Below are 17748 nucleotides of genomic sequence, written 5' to 3' on the forward strand. Positions count from 1 at the left end.
CAGGGAGGCCTCTGGCTGCCAAAAGCTGATCTACTAATCTTACTACGTCCAATTCAGATGGACTCCAGGAGGAACAGACTGAAATTCCCGAAGGGGGCTCAGGCTTATCTATAAAGGGGCTTGGTTGTTGACCCAGAAAGGGGTCCATTGAAGGGGAATATTTAGTCCTGGGAATAACTGGTAAATCGACTTTCGGCAGTGTAGGTTGATGTATGGACAGGAATTGTGGAACCAAATGAGATGATACTGGAGGTCGAACAGAAACTATTGTTGGTGCTGAAGAGGTGGTTGGTGCCGAAGTTTTTGTCTGAACCGGTTCGCCGATTCAATGACTGCTGGCACAGAAGAGGACTTAGTTGTTTTTGGTACCGTAAGTAAAACTGTCAATTTCGGTACCTTGGCTTTAGTTTCTGAAGAAACAGTCAAAACCTGTGTTTTTTGTGACTTGGATTCTTGTGTCGTAGGGGAGGTCGGGCACAGAGTGGCTTCCTTTCTTTGCTTCAAGTTTAGGAGATTTTGAAGTCTCCGTCTTACAAAGGGCTTCAGTAAAGGGACATTTTAATAAGTCTTTCAAAATAAGTTTGTTGCGTCTTTCAGCTAAAGTATGGTCAAGTCCAAATGAGGAGCACCCAAACATTACATGCAGGAAAGATAGCCATCAGAGCTGGGCATCTTTCTGCCACAGTCTTGACACCGTTTAAATCCAGATGTCCCCTTTTACTTTTCTGCCATATTGAAAAAGTTAGTCTGACACTAATACATACACGCAGTCACACTCACAAAGAGGAAGGATAGGAAAGATAGGAAAGGAATATATATATATATATATATATATATTTTTTTTTTAAATATACCAATAATAGTATAAGAAAATACCCAAATGGGTAAAGGAAAAAAGGGAAAAGAAGAAAAAGATACCAACAATGGTATAAAAGATTACCAATGGTAACAGAATAAGGGAGGAGGCCTGATACCAGTGATGGTAATAAGAGTTACCGGTAAAAAAGGAGGGTGGGTAGAACCAGACACACAGTCACTCACTAAACAATGTTGCAAAACTTTCCAAGTAAATAGTTTAGAAAGAGAAATTTAAAGCACTTAGCTGAGAGCATTGGCTAACGCTTCCAACTTTCTACGTGGCAAACGAGATCTGAGGTAATGGGAAGATAGGCATTATGGGCAGAACCTTAGCTCGAGAGTGGCTGACCAGTGCTATGTATAATGGCAGAATCGGTTTAGAGAGGTCAGAAATGAACCCATCAGTCAAAAATGAATGAAGATTGACATCATTAGATTTTAGGTTTCAATTACTTGGAAAGGTCAAATACATTCCAACATAAATGACTGATATAACGTTACAGTCATAAAACATACTGCAGTCCCACAACAATGAACAGTGTAACATCTTTGAACAGAACTATGAGAACAAATCCCAGTTTACAAAGTAAATACAACATGCATGGTTCACTCTCATGATTAGGGACAGAGTGCAATTTTTCTTCATAGCTATTCAGCTGCAAAACAAATTAAAAATACTCTCTTAAAAATCTTTGAACTTTATTACAATATGGCAACCATTAGTAAAAAAAAAAAAAAAAAACTAATTGGAAGCCATTTCTAATGGAAGTCTCAGCCAGTCTAACTGTGTGTGTGTAACAGTGTTCTAGAAAGACAACCCGGGTTTAAATTAATTCTACTGTAGGTTGTAACTATAAATTTGCATATACCACTGATATACAGGATTCAAGAATTAAGTGGATTTATGACAAGATGTTTACTTTTACCCAGAAGAAACCAGGTTTTTCGGTACTAAAGCAGACACGATATAAAGCAGACTCTTCACTTGAGACCAAATAAAAAGAAAAGGAGGAAAAAAATAGAAAGAAAAGGACAGTTAACATTTAACACAAAACAAACACAGTAGAAGAAAGCAAGAAAGAAACAGTTCTAAGTGCAGCTCTGGTCAAATTCATATCAGTTCCTTTAGGTCATGTAATGGCTCACTTACACAATCAGTTACATGCAAGCCTAATGAAGCAAATGATCACTACACATGGTAATAAAATTAACCAGGCAAGTGTTAAAATATGAAACTCTTTTAGGTGTAATAAGGTAGCGTTATCTGAAGTTCAACAGGACAGATGAAAGTAAATCACTCCATTGGCTAAAAAAACCCTACATTCTTTTTTTTCCTCTTTTACCAAACATAAAACTTCCATGAAAAGGTACTGTGATTCAAAAGTCTGTGAAGTACAAATGGAGTGATTTGAAATGTCAGAGACCCCAACATCTTTCAAAGAAATGAAAATGTACCCCAAAGTTTCTAATTCCACAAGTGAACAACAAAATACTGCATTCTACCAACAAGTGTATTAGGTAGGTAATGAATGGCTAGCTGCCAAGATGTAGGAAATGGCTCTGTGCCTTTGTTCCCTTTGCGGAATATACAATCCTTTGAAACCAGTTCACACTAAGCGCTCATCATGCTGTCGGTACACCAATGTGCTCAGTCCTTAGTCAAGGTTTTGTCATTGATAGCTCATTTCATGCTGTGACCTCCTCACATCCAAGGTCCCAGTGTGCACTGAGGTAGTTCAGCAGGAGGTACAGCCGCTGGATCCTGGCCAGAGATAATGGCTGCTCTCTCTCAATGTACTGCATTCCAGGCTTCCTGTGTTTCTCAGTGCTGCTGGTCACAGTCTTTGACACAGGGCCCATTAACCCACAGGGTAACAGCACACACTATGTTTGTGGATGTTTACATATGCTTCTTTTGGCACCTTGTAAGATATAAAAGGGCAATTATTGAAAACTTAGTTCTGGCCATCCTGCTGACTCACTGCCACAGAAGGGGTGTCCACATTTAGGGAAATGACTATGCTTTCTCCTTCCTCTGTTTTGATACGTTTATGATCTGGTTGCTCTGCCTGCTCTCCATTCTGGCGTTTGGTAGGAAGAGACGCTGATGCTGATGCATGAGTCGCCAGCATATGCAGTGGGCTTGCAGCAGCTACTGGAAAAGAAAAAAAAAAAGAAATTTATGCTGCAGTATTAAATAATGAACAAATTTACCTGATTTATAATTTACTTTTATTTAGAATACTCATACAAAAAGTGAACACATTTCTGCAATTTGGAAAGGTGTGACAGCTTACCATATCATCATCAACTCCCTTTCCACCCACTTTCTACATGGGGTTGGGTTGTTGTGTCAACAGTTGCCATTTCTCCCAATGCCACTCTTCTACATTCTTCAGCAGTTATGCCCAACTGCTGTAGGTTTTCCAATCCATCTTTTTGCTGGATGCCCTTGATTGCCCTGCTTACTTCCTGTCTGTCCCAAATCATTTTCACCAGATTGTCTTCTGCTTTTCTGCACATGCCTGAACCACTGTAATCTGTTCTCTGACTTTAACTGGAGCTACTCTGGATCCTGCTTTGATGTCCTCACTTTTTCGTCTCACTTTTTCGTCTGTCCCACAATGTGCATTTTTACCACCAGTCTCGGGCAATTCTCTCCATTAACTCAAGCTTTCTCAACTGCTCTGGCTTTACTGCCAAGGTTTTTGTACCACACAGTAGTACTGGTCACACCACTGTTTTTACATATTACTTTTCAGCTTCTTTGGCATTCATCTGTCATACACTACCTCTGACACACACAGTGCCAGTTGCCTACACAGCCCCTGATTCTAGCTTTGTCCTCTTTCAGACTTCTCAACCACCACCCGTGATACTTGAGAAGCTGTTAATGTGTTCCACTGTCTTCCCTTCTATCTCAATTCTCAGCTGCTTCCGATTTTCTTCATTTGCGGCCATTACAACTGTCTTACCTGTAATCAGTTTCAAAACATGTGCCTTCAGTTTTGCATTCCATTCTCCTATACTTTGCTGAAGTTCTTGCTCAGAGTCTGTCTGCAATTCCACACTGTGTACAGTAACTTTGTAGAGCTTTCTTTCCCCTCTGACCTTCTTGTTAATGTAGTCCATCACTACTATGAACAAGCAGTGAGTTCAGAACTGAACCCTGATGCACACCTACTCTCACTGGAAGCTCCTTTGTGAGACCAGACAGTGTTTGTACTTGGAGTCATTCGATCCTTATACAAAGCTTGCACTAATTCTGCCAATATTTCTGGAACTTTGGATCACCGCAAGACTGCCCAAATCAGCATTCTTGGGACCCTACCATATGGCTTCTTCAAGTCTAGGAATGCCCAGTTGGACTCTCTCCTCATTTCTAGCATCTTCTCAACTATCTCTCTCTCTCTTTTTTTTTAAATTTCTAGTCTCCCACCAGGACAAGTGCTCTTCAGCAATTACATTCTGCTTGCCGAGCACACAAGCAAATCTGCAGTCTGCGGCTACCACTCCACCCATACAGTACAAGAAGGAATCAGTACTGCAAACTACACAAGGATATACATTTTAAGCCTCAAGAGCAGGGTCAGTCCACCCAGGCATTCTACTTGTATGTTTTATGAGTGTGAAGCTATTACATTAGCAGTATTTCTTAGTAGTTCTCAGCTTGCTAATAGAAACTGACTGTTGTAGCCCTGTGTCCCCCCACTAGTACAGTAATCCTAACTGTCCAATAGACAGTATACATATAATTCACATCCCTGTGACTAAATTAACCATCAAGCAGTCCTCTCAGTGCTTTCTGCCTTAGTTTGTATCACTTGGAGGCCCACCTGTTTATTTGCATCTCTATACATTCCCCTTCATTGCTAATGAATCTCCCTACTCTAATCTGCGCATAAACTGGTTACTAATCTGCAAGTCAATCTGAAGACACACTCCCAACCTTAATAAACTTTGCTCTCTCTTCTCTCCTTCACTTTACAGGTAGTCTGAATTATTACGTACCCCCTCTGAGGCCTTCACTTATTTCCACTGATTGCCTCTCTGGTTTCTTTGCATTCCACCTGGTTTACATCCCTCCCCCAATACACAGTCTATATTAGAATCCTGCTGAGCATGGAGCCATCTTTAAATTTCTAGTCTCCCACCAGGACCACAAGTGCTCTTCAGCAATTACATTCTGCTTGCCGGTAAGCCATTAGACCTCAGGAATTTGTTTAAAATGTTCAGATTTGTAAAGTAATACTTACTTTTTTCTCTTGTCTTGGTTGGCTCTGCCCCGCTCCGTTCGCCCGCGCTAACGCCCAGGCTCTCTCCGCTCCCCTGCCTCCTATTCCCTCCCGCCCCTACTAACTCTACATTTATAGTAATCACAGCCACACCCACAGCTCACCCTCACATCACCTCTACCAATCACAGCTCCTCAAGTCATATCACATTATACCACACCAACTTGCTCCACACAAAATACTCGCAATCACTCTCATTCCCACTAGGCATTTTTTACATCATCCACACTACTTCCCCATCCACATATAGTGCAACCCTATAATTCCTATTCAGAACTCCCACCTAGAAACAACTTAAACTTTATAACCATGACTATCGCACAACTAAGTCTAGTCTGTCTTCTCATAATTCTTTACACCACCACAAGTTATCACTCTAGCAATATCTCTAAACTTAGTAGCACAACACTACATTATGCACTCTTGTATACAGACACCACACATTATAATATCTGCCCACAGTTATTCAAGAACTACATAACGGACCAATTCAGAACTAAACACACATGCTCTCATTCCTACTCCAAAAAAACACAATACTTTCTCACACTCCTCACCAAACTCCAAAATCTGTATAACTATTTTAACTCCAGGCTCACCATAAGTGGGGACCCATCCACCCCAACCCAGGCCCAAATCCATCCTGTCCAACACAAACTGCTCCAACACAACTGTCAGAACATAACACCCCTGGGCAAATCAACAACAGCAGCAAAACCAAACATCTTTTAATGCTAAATATTAATATTAGAAGTATCAAAAATAAAATACCTTAACTCCAGGCCACAACAGCACACTACTCCCCAGACATAGTTGCTTTGACAGAAACCTGGCTAAATAAAAACATAGCTAACTCAGAAGTTCTCCCTACCGGCTACAATATCATTAGACAGGACAGACCACTTTGTAAAGGGGGTGGAACTGCCTTACTGTACAAGTCCAACTTAACTGTCAATTACCAAACTCCTACCCCTCCCCCAATAATTGGGACATACTTATCTCACAACTTCAACTTCACCCTAAAAAGGTCATCACCACAATTGTAATCTATATTCCACCTGGTAATACACCTCCTAGCCTTGAAGACTTCTTATCCTGGTGTTCTTCCACATACTCACAAGAAACCCTTATTCTGGGGGACTTCAACCTAGATTGGTTCACCTGTGTATCAGAACCACCAAGTAATCTAATAAATCTCCATGGCTATCAGCAGCTAGTCCAAATTCCAACTAGATGTGATAAAAAATCTAAAAGGGAATCCATCCTTGACTGGGTCCTACCTAACAACCCCACATTGTACCCTCACACAGGCAGTCTCCCAGACACCTTAAGTGACCACAACATAATATACTTTATATGTAACAGAACAAGCATGTGCAAAACCACTAACTATATATCCACTAGAAACAAAAAAAGTCTCTCCTGAGGTCCTCAACACTTTATTCTGCAACTGTGACTGGACCCCCCTAAAAACCCTCCCACTTGACCAGGCTGTAGCATATTTCAACAAAACATTTCTACAACACCTAGACACTGTCGCTCCATTGTGCAAAATCAAGGTTAGAATCTCTACAAACCCCTGGCTCAGTAAAGAAACCAAACAAATCCTCAAGTCCAGAGACACTGCCTGGCTTTACTATCAAAAAAACAAAGAAACACAAAGCCTAATCAAGTACCAAGAACTGAGCAACCATGCAAAAAAATGCATTAGGCTGGACAAAAAAATCCTACTACACAACATTACAAACTAAATACCAACACAACCTGCAAAAATTTTGGAAAAATGTAAACCAGCTAATAAAATCCACCCACAAGGCTACCCCCAAACCAACCACCCCAACACTAAAGTTCCCACTGAAACACAATTCAACTCCCACTTTGTGAAGTCAATTCTATCCTTAGTATCACAGGACAGTTCCTCCCTCATTATCCCCCCAACACAAACACTAATACAAGCTTTACCCTCAAAACAGTTTCCACCACTTCAATCAAAAGCATGCTCTCCAAACTAAAAACCTCATCAACAGCAGCCGACCTACTCCCCAGCTATTTCTTGAAACTTACAGCAGATGCTATTGCTATCCCAGTCTCCACTCTCATAAACAGATCAATTGTTGAAAACTATGTGCCCAAACTCTGGAAAATATCCTATGCTACACCCATACATAAAGGGGGGACCTCCACTGAACTTAACTACAGACCCATTGCTTTACCCCCCCCCCCCCCGGCCAAAATCCTAGAAAAATGCATCCATACCCAGATGCTAAACTATCTCCTAGACAGCAACATCCTGTCATCTACTCAGCATGGTTTCAGACCTGCTCATAGTACCACTACAGCCCTCCTCTGTTTCACTGACACAGTAAACAGTCTCAAAAATGAAAGCCTACAAGTGTCGACTCTTTTTTTTGGATATGTCCAAAGCATTTAACACAGTCTCACACCAAATCCTGCTAAACAAACTAAACCAATATCATCTATCAAATTCCACTCTTACCTGGTTCCAAAGCTACTTAACTGACAGGTACCAAGTTGTGAAATGGGAAAATTCTCTCTCCTCAGCTGCCTATAACTACAGGAGTCCCACAGGGTTCTATCTTAGGACCACTACTATTCACAGTCTTCACAAATGACCTCCATACCTCCACACAGCATGCACCTATAATTCAGTATGCAGATTACACTACCTTAATCTGTGCTGCACAAAACATTCCCACCCTCCTGCAAACAACTCAACTAGCATTCTCTGACATTGAAAACTACCTTACCAAAGCCCAACTTATCCTCAATCCAAAGAAAACTCAGCTTATGATTATAACCAGTTCTAACAAAAACACTAACACTCAATTCACTATCTACTCCACAAATGCTACTCCAATTGCTCCAGTGGCACAGGCTAAGCTATTGGGAATAACCAGAGACTCCCACCTAAAATTTGAGTCATCTCAACTTAACTATTAAAAAAGTACATGCCAAACTGGGGTCACTCTACCGTATCAAACCATTTCTTACCAACAACACAAGATCAGCCATTGCTCGCTCCCAACTTCTATCCACCCTACTCTATGCATCTCCCATTCTGACTAATCTCAACAAAACTGAATTAAGCAAAATGGAAGCCTGCTACAACAGAATTGCCTGCTTTGTTGCAAATTGCTCATATAGAACTCATCACTGTACTGCTTTGAGACAGCTCCACTGGCTTGAACTGCCCAACCACCTAACCTACAATCAGCTCTGCCTCTGCCATTCTATCTATTACCTCCCCAATAAGTGCCCTTCCCTCAAAAACCTAGTACAAAATCACTCAGCCAAAAGGCCTCTTAGATCATCAAGCAAACTACTACTAGAAGTCACTAACAGCTACAATAGCTTTGGAGATGCACTATAAAGTAGTTCAGTGGCTAAAAAATGGAACTCTGTCCCTACTAGCATTCAAAACACATCATCCAAAGCCTCCTTTAAAGACCTCATCAGGCAACACCTCAAGCAAAGTTGGCAGTGCCATGATTGCTCCCCAGGCTAGTGAAAGCAGATAACGTATACATACTAAATCTAGAGCACTTGACAATAGTTTTCAGTCTTACTCACAAACACTGGCTAATCTACAATGTATGTACTGTACCTGTGTACTATGTATATATTCTACCTATGTTCCAATTTCAGCTGTACACCACAAATCTATTAATTACCTTTATTTTTAAAATTAATTTGTTTTGTTTGTTCTCTCCACTGTAACTGTTTATGTGCCACATACCACTGTAAAAACATGTCTCTTGTAATTTGTGTGTATACTGATCATGTCTAAATAACTAAATGTGTCTGTAATTTTTCTTTGTGGAGCTTTTCTCCCCAGGCCTCTGCTGAAAAAGGGCCTTTTTGGCTCAGACACCCCCGGTTAACAAATGTAAAATAAAATAAATAAATAAAAATATCTGTCTCACTATAAACACTGGGTCGGTTGTGCTACAAACCTGATCTGAATCCAAACTGCTCATTTTCCATCTTACTTAACTATTCTGTGTATTTATTTACCAATCAAACTCTCCAGAACTTTCATGCAGTGTGATAGGAGTTTGACACTTTTGTACTGCCCACAGTTGTGGGGACCCCCCCATTCATGTACATTGGCACTAGTATGCATATTCTCCATTTATCCAGGATATGCCTTTCTCTTCATACTGCTGTGAGTGCCCTTAGAAGGCATTACTCCCCTATCTCACCCAGCATCTTTTTTTTTTTTTTTTTGTTTAAAACACCTTTACTGAATTATCACTTGTGACATACTCAAATTTACATTTATACAAAAGTAATCAAACTGTACTAACAAACATTATACTTCACATATATTGCTAAAGATCATATAACCTAACCTAATCACAAATTATACAATTCCCCTCCCCCTTTTTAAACAAGAAACATCTTTATTAAACTATCACTTACAATACAAGCAATCATATATTTATATAAATGAAAAAAAAAACACAATCCTAGTTGCAAGCACTTTACATCACAAAACCATACTGACACTCCCCGTTGCAAAAATTATACATTACTTATAATCTACCCAATCATTTTCAAACATTACATAGGTCATTTAAGTCCTGCGTTCTTTTAAACCTCATTCCTCCTATGTATGTATTCTTCCCACATTTCTCATTTTTTTCATATGTAGTTTGCTCCTACCCTTTTCTAAAGAACTCAATTACACTTGTTTTATCTCTGTATCTCAGCCAGCATCTTGATCATATCTGCTGTGACATCATCTGAGCATACTGCTTTCCATGACTTCTTTTTCCTTAGTTCTGTTCTTGCTTCTTCTAGACTCCTCCTCTTCTGATTGTAGGCCGTGTCTGGAGCAGTACAATTTGCGTGATTTTTTTCCATTAAGAAGTTGCTGGAAGTACTCCTTCCATCTGTATTTGATGTCCTGTGAACTGGTGAGCAGGTTGTTCCTGACATCCCTTACGAAGGGTGTCCATATCTCTCAACCTCATAGACCAAGAAATCTGGACAAAGCTACAAATGAGACCCAAAAATAGGGACACTTTTTAAATATTGCTCTTATCAAAAGTAGGTAGCAGACTAACAGGTTTTGCATTAGTATGAATTTTCTGAAAGATATGAAGTCTGAAACTCAGTCTGCCATTATTTTCCGATTTCAGTCCTCAATGATTTGCCAGAAAAGCATAATTTCATGAGAAATAAGACAAAAATATGAGGCAAAAATATGGACATTCTGCAAAAATCTGGACAGCTGAGAGGTATGATGGCTATCTTCATCTTTCTGCCTTTGCCTTGTAACCCTAATAAGAATTTCTTAACTCACCATAACAGTAAATGCATAAAACTGTATCACTGCATCAGAAAGTACAGTTGTGTACACTTACCACAAATGTAGATGTTAGAGTGTATTCACTGTTGCAGTCATTACATTTGGATAATCTGCTGGCAGGTTGCCCTCAGTCGGCATGATCAACAAAGTCTTGGGTCCTGCGTCGGTTGCTGTCCCTTCTTCCATGACGTCAGGTCGTCAGGGGTATAAAATATTCAGCCAACGCCATTACATCAGTTTTTCTTGCCCCAGATGTCAGGTGCCCCACAAATGGGGAGCAAATAAAATTAAACACACAAAAAATACCTCCAAAGCCCAAAAGCAAATACACCTAAAGGGCTTTTAAAGCATAGTGAAAGAAAGTAGAGGTATTGCCAGAGGAAAAATAGGGGGCTGGAGGGAGGGTAACTAGGACTGCAACAGTGAATACACTTGAACATCTACATTTATGGTAAGTGCACACAACTGTACTACGTTCTTAGTGTTTCACTGTTGCAGTCATTTCATTTGGGTAGTTTCCCCAAAGCTATGGTTGGGGTGGAGGGAATTATACAGCATTAGGACCAGCTATAAGGCCCTGCAGGACAGCAGTGGCAAAGCCAGTTCTGAATTTAGAGAAAAGTGGTAAATGGTAATGTTTGGTAAACGTATGAACTGAGCTCCAGGTAGCAGCTTCTAGAATGTCCGTGGTAGGAACACCTCTGAGAAAAGCTGTTGAAGTAGATGCAGCCCTGCCTGGTGGAATGAGATCTGATCCCCTGGGAGATAGATTTTCCATGGTGCATATAGCAGAAACAAATACAATGGCGTATCCATTTGGAAATGGATTGCTTTGAAATAGCCTTTCCCTCTGCCCCTGCAGCAAATGCCACCAGCAGTTGTTCAGATTTTCTTTGAGATTTTGTCCTGCTTAAGTAAAATCTAAGTTGTCTGTGTACATCCAATGAATGCAGAATCCGCTCCCCCTTGTTCTGTGGATTGAGAAAGAAAGTTAGCAAATGAATGGTCTGATTAAGAGCCACACTGGATACCACCTTAGGCATGAAGGATGGATTGGTCCTGAGAGATACCATGTCCGCATGAAAAATGATTAAAGGCTCCACTGCCATAAGAGCCTGTAATTCGGAAATCCTTCTAGCTGAAGTGACTGCTAAAAGGAAAGCTGTTTTCCAGGAGAGAAATATTAAGACTGCAGCAGCAGCTGGCTCGACAGGAGGGCGAGTGAGCTTCTCTAATGCAAAATTTAGGTCCCAGGCAGGGGTTGGAGCTCTCCTGGGTGGTCTTAAGTTTTTGGCCCCTCAGATACTGGTTTAAGGTTCTGTGTTGTAATGAGCTGAAATGGCTGAGGCATGGATTTTTATGGAAGAAAAGGACAGGCCCTTGTGAAGCATCTCAGGTAAATATTGCAAAATCTGAGGAATGTTGGACACTGCTGTGCTCATCCTTTGAGACTGACTCTAGGCACAAACTTTTCCATTTGTCAGCATATGATTTTCTAGTACTAAATCTTCTCGCCTCCAAAATGACATCCATCACAGATTTGCTGAGGGATGCCAAGGGTGAATTTAGGTGATTAGCCACGCTGCAAGATTCAAAGTTTGAAGCTGAGTGTGCAGAATTTGGTTGTTCTGCTGAGACAAGTAAGGTGTCTGAGGCAGGTGCCATGGTGGAAGGTGACGCACATTGCACAGGAGTAGGTACCAGTGTTGACGAGGCCAATCTGGAGCAATCAAAATCATTTTTGGTTTGTCCTGTTTGACTTTTAGTAGAACTTTGGAGAGCAGAGGCAGAGGGGAAAGGCATAGACTGACAGGTTTTTCCAGCTGAAGGATAGAGCATCCACTTTCCAGGCTTTTTTGTGAGGAGTTCTTGTGGAAAATTTGTCCAACTGATAGATCTTTTTGCCTCACCCCAGAACTATGTCTGGCTTCCCCCATTTGTGTCAACATGTTGAAAATCTGTGGTTCCAGTTTCCATTCATGTGGGTCCATGAGATTTCTGCTTAGTTAGCTTGTAGTTGTACTTGATAGGTCAAGGCCGTGTTCCACAGTGCAATGGCTAGTCTGCAAAGGGGGTAGGAGTGTGTACTCTCCTGCTCGTTTATGTACCACATAACCATGGTGTTGTCTGTCTTTATCATTAATTGTCCTGGATGAAGGTAGACCTTGAAGGCTGTCAGTGCATTCTGTACAGCTAGCATTTCTTTTTGATTGATATGAAGGTGCATTTGATTTGGGCTCCATTTGCCCTGAATGCACTTCTCTGCCAGATATGCCCCCCCCCCCAAGCATAGTCTGATGCGTCTGTAGTTAGGGTTTGGGCGGCAGGCGGTGGTGTGAATGGCAGTCTCTTGTTTTGGTGGCAGGCCTCTGCCTGCCATAGGAACTCTAATTGCAGGCAAGGTATGATAGGAATCATTGTTTCCAAGTTGTGACCATGCTGACTCCATAGACTTTTTAAGTACCACTGAAGCTTCCTCATATGCAGTCTTGCATATGGAATTAGAAGAATGCAGGAGGCCATGAACCCCACGGCTTGCAGTATTTGCCTTGCAGAAAGCAGGGTTTTTGTGGCCACCTGTTTGAAGTAAGTCACCAAATGAATCTGCTTCTCTGGCATAAGGAAAGCCATCTGGGCAGTTGTATTCAAACTTGCACCCAGGAATGTAATTTTTTGAGAGGGTACCAGTTGTGATTTCTTTTTCAATTTATAGTGTACCCTAGACAAGTTAAAACCCTTTTTACAAATGCCAGATGTTTTAGAAGAATGTCCTTGTTTTCTGCCTGAATTAGACAATCGTACAGGTATGGATATATTTGAATATTTCTTTGCCTGCAAAATGCAATTACTGGAGCCAGGCACTTCGTAAAGACACTGGGCGCAGTAGATAAGCCAAAGGGCAGTGCAGAGAATTGGTAATGCAAGTAGCCGGCTTTGAAGTGGAGGTATCTTCTGCAAGATTCCCTGACTGGGATATGCAGGTAAGCCTCCTTTAAATCTAGAGTTGCCAACCAGGCATCTTTGCCTAGCATAGGAAGTAACTGGTGAAATGTCAGCAGCTTGAATTTTGGGTTGTCCAGAAAGGTGCTTAGAGTAGATAAGTCCAGAATTGGATGCCATAATTTGTCTTTTCTGGGTGCCAGGAAAAGTCTTGAATAGAAACCTTGTCCCTTTTCCTCTTCTGGTACTAGTTGAATAGCCCCCACATTCATGAGGGAAAGTACTTATTTGGGGGCAGGTCTGGCCATCCATTTGGAATTGGCAACATGTGGAAATGAAATCTGTATCCCTGGGATACTATATTTAAAACCCATTTGTCCTGGGTTACAAGTTGCCAGTTTTCCCCCCAAAGTGGTGGGTAAAAGATAAGTGCTTGGTAAGTCTAAAGGGAAGTCATTGAGACTGCTTACCATAGGGAGGTGTCTTGTTTCCAGATTTGGAAGAGGAGGCACCCCACTGTTTTGTTCTGAAAGTCTCTTGGGACTGAAACCTGGAGCCTCTGGAATGTCTGGGTTTGACTTGAGTGGCTCTCTAAGGAACTGCAAAGGACCAGTTCTTAGTAGGCCAGTGTCTACTAAATCTTGGAGGTTGTACTTGTAAGAAATCTTTCACAGTTTGCATAGATTTAGCTTTATCTTCCATCTTTTTTAGAACGTCTTCAGCCTTACCAAAGAGATGGTCCTGTTGTAAAAGAGCATCTAACAGTTTTGCTTTAACATGATCAGGCAGACTTTGCTCTTTGAGCCAAGCATGCCTTCTTAGCACAGACCCAGTTACAACAGCCCTGCAAGAGGCCTCCAAAGAATCAAAACCACATTGCAAAGTATGTTTTCCAACTTGTTCAGCTGAATGTAATAAATCCTGTAAAAAATTTATTTTCCACAGTCAGAAAACAACATAATTTTCTGCTTAAGCAGTCCCATGATATGCTGCTGATATTTTAGCATATGAAATTGACAGTTTAAAGCTCTGACTGCCAGGGTGGCAGAAGTGTAAACCTTCTTGCCCATCTATCCAGCGCCCTGGAATCTCTATAAGAAGGGGTAGGATTTTTAGCAGTAGAAGCCTTAATGCCCTTGGGACCCTGAGAAATGGTTTCAGGATCTGTAACAGGATTTTTCAAAAGGAATTTGGAGGAGTCAGGAACCCTGTAGTCTCTGTCTGGCTTACAAAGAGCTGGAGGCAGAGAATCAGGAGCCATACTAGATTTGGAAAAAACATCAATGTCTAGAACAGGAGGTATAGCCAAAGGCCTATGCTGAGGAAGAAGAAAATCCCTAAGTCTCTTTTTAGATTCAGAAAAATCCTGACTTTCCCAGTGGAAATGTTCCCTTAAGGTATGCAAAGTTTCCCCAAAAGAAAAATCCTCAGGGGGAGAAGCAGAAGGAATGGAATCTTCTGCATTAGAGTCCTCATAAGTAGGTATAGACAATTCCTGTTCATTAGAAGAGTCAGAGGAAATAAAATCCTGTTCAGAAGATTCATAATCAATGTCCTGTCTAGGCCTCTTACAAGGGGGGTTGGCTACCCCTGATCAGAGTAATTAAATCTTCAGCCATTTTGATCATTTGTTTTTTTGGCATAGGGGCCTGCACACGTGGCCCAGGCGTCATCTTTTTTTAGGCATAGGTCGAGATTTTGGCCTTAGTTTTGAAGATGGCTTCGGTCTGATATACAAATCTGTAGGCCTGAAAACACCCTCAGAAGCCGGTGCCTGCACAGCGGCTCCAGACCCATCCAAAGTAGAGACAACTGCGGGTTCCATAAATGAAGCATCTCGCTGCATACCGGACTCCGAATAGGTCTCAGTAGAGGCCTGTGAATCAGAAGTAGCGGGCATCAGGGGCTGCAAAAGTGCCTCACTGAGTACCGGCGAACTGGCTTAGGAGAAGCGTCGTCGGCAGTTTTGGACCTCAACGGCCTGTCTCTTTTTCTTCGCGTTTTTTAGGTATTCCGGTAGTCGGATTGCTAACAGACGACATCTCTGGATAATTAAAGCGTGAGTCAAAATATTTAGAAGCAAAAATGTACTGACGTTTGATAGTGCGTTCATTAAAGAAAGCACAAAACCAACAGCAAGGTACGTTGTGGTCAGGGCCTAGGCAAGGAATACAGTACAAATGAAAATCTTTATGAGGTATTTGCTTCCCACAAGTAATACAATTATTAACTTTTACTGACATCGGTAAGGAGCAAGAAAAAGTTTCCCCAATGGGGTACTTAGCTTTTTAGTTTAAGACTTCGGATCTGAAACTCGAAAACGAAAATTTCAGGAGTTGGCTGACCGGCACTTGCCGCGCGGTGCCAGAAGCAGTTCGCAAGAAAGACTGATGTAATGGCATCAGCTGCATGTTTTATACCCCCGACGACCTGACGTCATGGAAGAAGGGACAGCAATCGAGCAGGACCCAAGACTTTGTTAATCAGGCCGACTGAGGGCAACCTGCCAGCAGATTACCCAAATGTAATGACTGCAACAGTGAAACATGAACATCTTGCTTCTGTACAGAACAACCTGTCACAGGCAGAGATCAATCCTTGGACAAAATTTCTACCAGTCAGTATTCACTTGCTATCCCCTCCCCCACCTGAAAGCTTTCACAAGGCAGGCAAAAGGCAGAATGAACCAACGAGTATGCTTCTGACAAACTAAGAGCAAGGGGAAAGGTAATGCAAACATCTATGTACATAAAAATACTTACAAGACATACAGTCAAGTAAAAAGCATAAAATGCATTGTACCTAATTTGAGCCTACTAGGCTTAGAAAACACTATATAAACAGCCAGTTCCGCCTATGAAGACAAGAGTATACAAACATTCTTTGAGGTAGAATGGATGATGCCTATCCCACAGCAATGATCCTATAATTTGTACATTTACTGCTACGGTTCTTTACCACACAAAGAAATCTGGAATGTAAGGATTAGTACTGCAGCAGCTGTATATCTGTACTAAAAGAATAGCAAGAAGTGCAGCTTACAAGTACTAAAATGGATGCTGGTCTACAACATTCTCTGCAGAATTGCAGTAACAAAACCTGCTATGACCTTAGAATGGACACCAAATTTCTAATGTGCTGAAAAAGGGCAGATAGAAAATCGAACCAGCCCTGAAAATGCTCAGCCATAATTAAAGGACCACTACAGGCAAATGAAGAAAACATTTTTTTTTATCTTGCCATGTTTTACTACACCTCACAAAGCTGCCTGCAGCAAAATAAGTACTCATTCCTAATTCTATTTTGTTTTTACTCTTGTCCGCCCTCATGGGGGCAGACATCGTGATTCCTTTGGAAAGTTAAATCCGTCCCATAATGCACAGACTGAGAACAAATAGCCCTACCATTTTGTTGTCAGACTAGACTTCCATTCACTTAGAATGGAACACCTGAAAAAAACTTCCAAGTTTGAGAGTCTGCAGCTCATGTGTCATTGACTGGAATGCGCTGAGTTTTACAAATGTTGTTCCTACTGATGTACTACACATTCTCTGAAAGAAACTTGCAAAAGTGTCAAATTACTGAGATAAAAAAAAACTTCACAAGGAGCAGTTTTGCAAGTTTCAGTTCCTGGCCAGGTTACTCCTCCCATCTCCCCTCCTTCAGTGGTCTACAGTCTCACATTTCCAGCTTTACTAGATTCAACTATTTAGTCAGCTTTGCATGACAATAGACATAAAAAAAAAATAAATCACAGCCTGGTGTGCCACTAAATCTGTTCCGTTGCATGTCTCTATGCCTCTTCACTTCTGAATAAAAAAGCAAACTTATCAGTCCAGAGTTTAGGCCAGTCTATCCATTTAAAATGTGCACAGTAAAATATTCAACTTATAATACATTTTGGCTGCTGACACGGTTATCTTTACATAGTTATTCTCTTATAGTATAACCTGAACTTATGGTATTTAACGATACATTTTAGAACAGTTCCCGGTTTCTTAACAATGACCTCCCAAGCCTCTGATGTGACCCAGTACTTTGTCAGTGTACCGTAAATACATAGATTAATACAAATATTTGTGCATATATGACACGTGCAATAATGCACACATACCATCTTTAAAACAAGATAAATGCAATATAAATCATATCAATATAGTTATGATTCTAGTTTATGACCCTGTTTGTCTATGGAAACTTCTTTTTGAATTTATGTTCAAGCAGTTGTATATTTGTTGTATATTATCTTAATTGTTTCTCAATATTCTAACCACTGTGTATGCTGCATCAATTGTAAAACTCTGATTTTACTCCTTTTAT

The 17748-nt window shown here is 41.0% G+C and overlaps 1 protein-coding gene across 3 annotated transcripts in view; it reads right to left on the reverse strand.

Annotated features, from left to right (window-relative positions):
• Window positions 1-1759: 1759 nt before the first annotated feature.
• FOXK2 (forkhead box K2) overlaps window positions 1760-17748 on the reverse strand; it is a 1878646-nt gene continuing 1862657 nt past the window's right edge. For 2 of the 3 annotated variants that reach the window (XM_044068131.1, XM_044068128.1), the window contains one exon: window positions 1760-3013. In XM_044068131.1, the coding sequence (XP_043924066.1) occupies window positions 2814-3013 (200 nt within the window). In that variant the 3' untranslated portion in view covers window positions 1760-2813. The remainder of the gene's footprint in view (window positions 3014-17748) is intronic. The other variant, XM_044068130.1, reaches the window with a different exon arrangement.

This window comes from Protopterus annectens, chromosome 4.part0 (assembly GCF_019279795.1).
Source record: "Protopterus annectens isolate FY-2018-M chromosome 4.part0, PAN1.0, whole genome shotgun sequence".
In the NCBI taxonomy this organism is placed as follows: domain Eukaryota; kingdom Metazoa; phylum Chordata; order Ceratodontiformes; family Protopteridae; genus Protopterus; species Protopterus annectens.